Source organism: Castor canadensis, chromosome 4, assembly GCF_047511655.1.
Source record: "Castor canadensis chromosome 4, mCasCan1.hap1v2, whole genome shotgun sequence".
Classification (NCBI taxonomy): domain Eukaryota; kingdom Metazoa; phylum Chordata; class Mammalia; order Rodentia; family Castoridae; genus Castor; species Castor canadensis.
The window spans coordinates 43,266,748-43,272,747 of record NC_133389.1 but is presented as its reverse complement, the minus strand read 5'-3'; the positions used below and the strand labels follow the sequence as shown (position 1 = coordinate 43,272,747).

At 34.7% G+C, this 6,000-nt stretch overlaps 1 protein-coding gene across 1 annotated transcript in view; it reads left to right on the top strand.

Moving 5' to 3' along the window:
- Positions 1–684: 684 nt before the first annotated feature.
- The window catches only part of Dsg4 (desmoglein 4), a 45,769-nt gene continuing 40,453 nt past the window's right edge, over positions 685–6,000 (top strand). Inside the window, exon 1 of the mRNA XM_020153683.2 lies at positions 685–1,004. Coding sequence (XP_020009272.2) covers positions 957–1,004 — 48 coding nt within the window. The 5' untranslated portion in view covers positions 685–956. The remainder of the gene's footprint in view (positions 1,005–6,000) is intronic.

The window sequence follows — 6,000 nt, the reverse complement described above, 5'->3', positions numbered from 1 at the left end:
CTCCGGTTTTTGTTGTTTCTTAAATTCTCAGGTTTCAAACTTCAACTTCTCCTTAGTAGACACTTGGATTTTTTAAAAGGTGTTCCTCACACAGCTTGTCTACTGTTTTAATCAATGTAAATTCTAGGAGAAGTGAGGAAACTATATGATTTTTACTTTAAAACAGTTCTATAAATATTATCTAAAGTTTGATTATATAATCAGGAGAAAAGTGCCAAATTTTAGAAACAAACATGGTAGTACTGGTTAAATCAGAGTTTATTCATTTTAACTGTGTAATTCCAAAACATCTTTAAAATGTAGAGTGCAGTTCAACCACAGGACTTTTTAAAGAGGGAAGCAGGAATCACCTGAATCAAGAGAGGAACGTTTTGTTACCCTGTCTTTCTGTCTCTCTGTGCCATGTTTTAGGCCTGGTGCCTTTACATAGCACCCTCTGCTAAAAGTGTCATTCCTTGAAATTTATTCTATAGTGGACATGTGTGTATGTGTAGTCTGTATATGTAATTTTGCTTTTACAACGTTGGCAGTCAGAAGCAGCCTTCTAATTTTATTCAGCATGATGATAGGCCCTAGCATTTTAATTATTTTTCATGTTGTGAGTAATTTATTATTCATTGGGTATCTTCCCTGTAAATCTTGTCCTCGCTCTATAAGATTTTTCTTTGGTGTCCAACAAAGGGTTTCATTGCAATAAGAATCAAGGTGTGTCTAAGTTCTTACCAGAGCCCAAACAATGCCAGCCTTCCAGACAAGCCCAGGAGTTTGGGGTGGGGAAACAGAGTCATTTTAGAATATCTTTATCCCTCTGCCCAGAGAGCACCAGAGTTATCACGCATGCCTTTCTAAAAGGGCATCTCGAAGCACATCCTGCTGAAGAGCATAATTCTAGACCCAAAAGACCTGGACTAAAATTGAATCTCACTGGAGTTCGTGTGCAAGAGAAACCCATAGGGATGGATTGGCTTCTTTTCAGAAACATTTGCCTTTTGATCATCTTAATGGTAAGTAGAACTTAAAGACCTGGAAAGGATATGCAACTTAGAGGTCTTCCATCTTTTGCCCACTCTTGGGCTTTCTACATGAGATTTGTTCCAGCTTTAATTTCCTTTTTGTAAAGAGAGATCTGGGAGTTCATCCTCTGTTGATTTGAAAGGACTCTTGACCCCCCAAGGGACTGAATGACATAGAAAAGCAGAGTGGAATCTAGTTGAGTTAGATTTCAGTGGCTTCAATCTAATTCAGATCAAATGCCAGGAAAATTCTAAAATTTATAATTGGAAGTAAATTTCTTTTTCCATTATTTTTTACTTACACTTAAATCAGATAGATTGCTGCAAAAATTCCAAGTACAAATGAGGTTTGAAAAAGTTTTAAAAAGTTATTTCCCTGTAAGTCTCTTTTAAAGTACAAGGGGGGTTATCAGCTGTGTCAAAATTCTGTTGCATTCAATATGAAGTTTTTAAGTCATATAATGAGAGCATTCCTATAGACCAAAAAGGAACCATTTAAATGATTATTTCTTTAAATTAAGCATGACATTTTGGATATTATATTGCTTTCCTCTAATCCTGGGGTGGCCAAGAAGTGGAGTGCCTCCCAGATAGGCACCATGCATAGTGAGTACCCTACCCTTGGGAGAGGTAAGGCAGTAGCTTGTAATTCCATATCCAGAACAAAGGTCAGGTTGGTCAATTCACCAAACTATTGCCTCTTCAATTAGAAAAGTTTATTTAAAGAATAGATTAAGCTAGTTTAGATTAAATTAGATTTAAGTCCATTGCTAATCAAATAATAGAACAAACCAATGAAAATATATTAAAACGAGAAAGCTAAAGAAAGGAAATTGTACATTTTCTTCAAAGCAAATTAAGGTAACTATTCCATACTTGGATACACCTCAGTCTCCCACGAATGACCACAGGGGTACAACGACATAAGTTTGGAAAATGATTCCCATGCTATTATCAGGCAAGTGACATTATCCCAACTCATAAGAACATCAGTTCTAAGAGACAGGGCAGCCAGGGCTGGAGGAAATGGGAACATATCGTTGCACAGTGAGTCTTTTCTTCTGAAGTTTAGTTTCTATGAACTTCAGAAGTAATGCAGGTGCCCAACACTGCCAAAAGGCACAGAGCCCAAGCTTGGAAAAGAACGTGAGAACAGAAGTGGAATATTCCATTCTCTTAGTTTAGGAGACAAATTACTAAACAAGATCATCTTTGAAAATCATTTTAAAACTAGAAAACACCAGATAGAAGTGCAATTCCATGTTATAATGATCATTGTTAATTTACTAAATGAAAAAGTTATTAAAGGGAAAGTCAAGAATCTGCCTCTGTCTTTAATAGAAGTAGTAAGGTGTTGGTGTATAGCTATTGTTACCTCCATGCTTTCACTCAGAACGGGCTTTGGTGTAATGCAAGGAAAACATCTCATGTCAAGATTTTAGAAGCAACTTCTAAGCACTAAATTTTGCCTTCTATTGCTTTCTGCTCAGGCATGTTTTATGACAAAATCACTTAATTGAAGAATTAATTCTTCTCCTTGATTTCAAAAGAGTATTATATTTTAGATTCTAAGGGTCTCTTCTTGGTAGCATTAGTTTATTTCCCTTAGTAATCTTAGTGGGTTTTGATATTGATGTATTTGTGGTTATTATGAAACATGTACGTTCTTATACATTTCTAATAGACCCCTCAAGATTTTAATTAATAAATGTCTGGAACTGGGAAGTAGAGACTTCTAGCGTATTTCAAGATTGAGAAAAATGTAAGACATACTTAAAGAGAATCAATGTGATATTATAGTGCTATAGGAAAACAGGCATTCCCACTTGTCTTTAATTTCCTACACTTGAACTTTGCCCCTTCTTCACTAAATCAAAGATTCTCTGGAGCATCATTTCATCTTACACTAATGAGGGTGTGGTGACTTCTCAGAGACTTACGGGTGTTATGTGTCAGCCGCATCTCAACCTCAACAAGTACTTTAAACAAGGTTTTGACTGACTTAACCAATAAAAGGTACCCAAAACTCCAGGTTTCAACAGGGTGTTTCATTTTATCACAAGAGTCCTTTGGCATTTTCTTCCTAAGGATATTCACGTGTTTTTCTGCTATTAACTGGATGGGGAGGGGTGGTACAATCAACACTGAACCGAGACTTAGATGTCACAGGTTTGAGTCACAGCACCCCTTTAAAGTGACAGTATGACTTTGACTATAGCACTCAACTCCTCAGAGCTTTACTGCACTCCATGGAGAATGCAGGGTCGGACATGATGTCACCAAGTTTCTCTCACTATGGAAACTCTACAATTCTCTATTACTATTGAATACTTAAGCAGTAGAAGATCACGTCTGGCTTCTGAACATTATTTTCACAAATTTGCCTAGAGAATCTAAAGGTTTAGGTTACGAGTTGTATAAATTTTATTGGAAAGGAATTACTGGAGGCTGAACAGTTATTACTTGAATAAAGCCTGTATTTTATCAAGTTAGTAAGATCATAAAAGACAGCCATTGATCAGATAAAAATGTTTGTCCAAATACAGTGACCGTTCATGCTACATGTGAGATGTAAACACTCCAATTAAATGTCCTGGTGTTTGGAAAGTAAAAAGCGTAGGTGGTTAATCACATAGATATTATCTCATTATAAGTTGAAAACAGGCATCAAAATTCAAAAACATATTTAAAACTAACCTAGCTTCATCAGTTTAGTTCTCACACAAAACTACATTATTTTGTATATGGCACAGAAATTGTTTTTTTTTTTAATTTTGACAGGCAAGGTTCTAGAAATATAATGATGGAAGGAAAAACACATTGTTTTTTTTTAATACTAAGACAGCATATCCTAGATAGCATTAAATGATTGTCTCAGCAGTTATTTTAGAAACTACTGATGGCCTCATAACAAAAAAAGGTTATATGGAAGCAAATCTTGTCTCTATTATTTTTTGTTGTTGTTGGTATAAGTGGCTAAGGAATTAAATATATAAAACATTATTTCATGTTATATTATATATTACATTGCATTGTATTACATTATATTGCATTATGTTACATTAATTATATTATATTATTATAAACCAAGTGGACAAATTTACCTTTTTTCTTTTTTATTTATTTATTTTTTTGGTGGAACTGGGGCTTTAACTGAAGGCCTCATACTTGCTAGGCAGGCACTATACCATTTGAGCCACTCTGCAGCCCATAAATTTATATTTTTGCCTTCAAATTCCTGAAGAGTAAATGGTAGTAATTTCACCTAAAAAGAAGTTTTATATTCCAACAGATATCCTGTATGCTATATCTTATATAACATACCCTATAGCTTTTGAATAGTTTTTAAGCAATATCTACCTAAAGAGTTTCAGGATAAAAATTCTTCCCTAGAAATATTTCATATCTCTTTAGACTCTAGGATGCTTTTTCTTTTTAAAAGATACTTCTACTTTTTGAGACGTTCTGGGTCCTAAGTACCTCCTGCTTCAGTACCCAGGGAGGAATTCCTCAAAGAGCAATGAAACCGTTGATTGAGCTGCAGTGACATTTCCTTCCTTTTCCCAAGTGGGATGGCAGTTGACATTCCTCATTCATGGAAACCAGGTCTGATGACAGGGTGTGTTACAAGACAGACTAGAGTGAATCCCTCAGGTATTACTTGCATGAGAAATGTTTGCCCTTCCTTTCTACACAGAAAATTACATGGCTCACAAACTAAAGTGCCATTACTTGATATACCTTCAATTATAAACAAAAGTGGTATAATTAGGCTTGAACTTGGCATCTCTACTATATTCCTAGGAAGATGGCTACTGCTTTACTCAATAATTTTATAAGCATTATTCAGGAGAGAACTGCTTATTAATAAGTTGGTTCTAGGTGTGTGCAAATCATTTCAAAACTGACTTCAAAAAGGTAAGTCATAAAGATGAAAAATAGCTCTGTTCAGTGGCTACTACTTTAAATACATTCAGTATTAAGAGAATACTATGTATTCAAATATTGCAATGAGTCCAGGAAATGACTTAGATTCCACATATCTCTTTTAAACATCAGATTCTCTACGACCAAGTATTGAAAGAGAAAACAAGGCCCAGAAAAATTTCCATGATTTGCTAAAAGCTACACGGCAATATAATATTGTATATTACATTATTTCCCCTTGGAATTGTACATACCATACCAGTCAGAATTTGTCTTGCATGCAAAAAAACATCAACTGTCAAATGAAACTTCTTCAATGAATGAATGGGTTTACTTTTTAACTTCTGTTTCTTATCAAGTCACTAGTCCTATTTCTTACCTATATGTTGATAGGTAACTTTAATGTGATTAACAGCTTTCCAAATAAGCTTGAATGTTTTTAAACTGAGACAAACAGAAGGTGGTTATCTGGGATAAGGGCTGCCATTGTACTGCATTTTTACAATACAGTTAACAAAGTTATTTCAACATATTCCAAAAACTCTGAAAAAGTTTTGGAATTAAAAAAAATGCTGAGGGAGAAATGAGTCAGATAAATTATAACAAGGACAGTTTAAATTTGAATTCAATACCACAAAACCAAAACTCTTTCAGCTGTGCTAGAATTGATTCCCTTTACCCATTGGGCCCATGCTGAACTTTCTACATGCTTCTCTTACAAAGTTAAATACCTTCCAGTTCTTTTTTCTTTTCTTTTACTGTCTTGCCCCTCTCTTTTAGTAGGTAATCTTTTCTAAGCAGAAACTATGTCTTACTCTTCACTGTGTGCTCATGAATTAGTACAGACACAAATATTTATTTTCTTACTCTTTTGTATTGATTGAAAAAACCCTGTTCATATTCCTTCCACTAATGCAATTTATTATAAAGATAACAGAGAAAAAGAAAAGACAATTAGCCAGATCCATACAACCTGTGCGACATTTAGGGAACATTTTTCCAGGTTGTTTTGCTCCCTCAACAGCAGGTACCTCTAACTCTCTTTTTTAGTATTCTACCA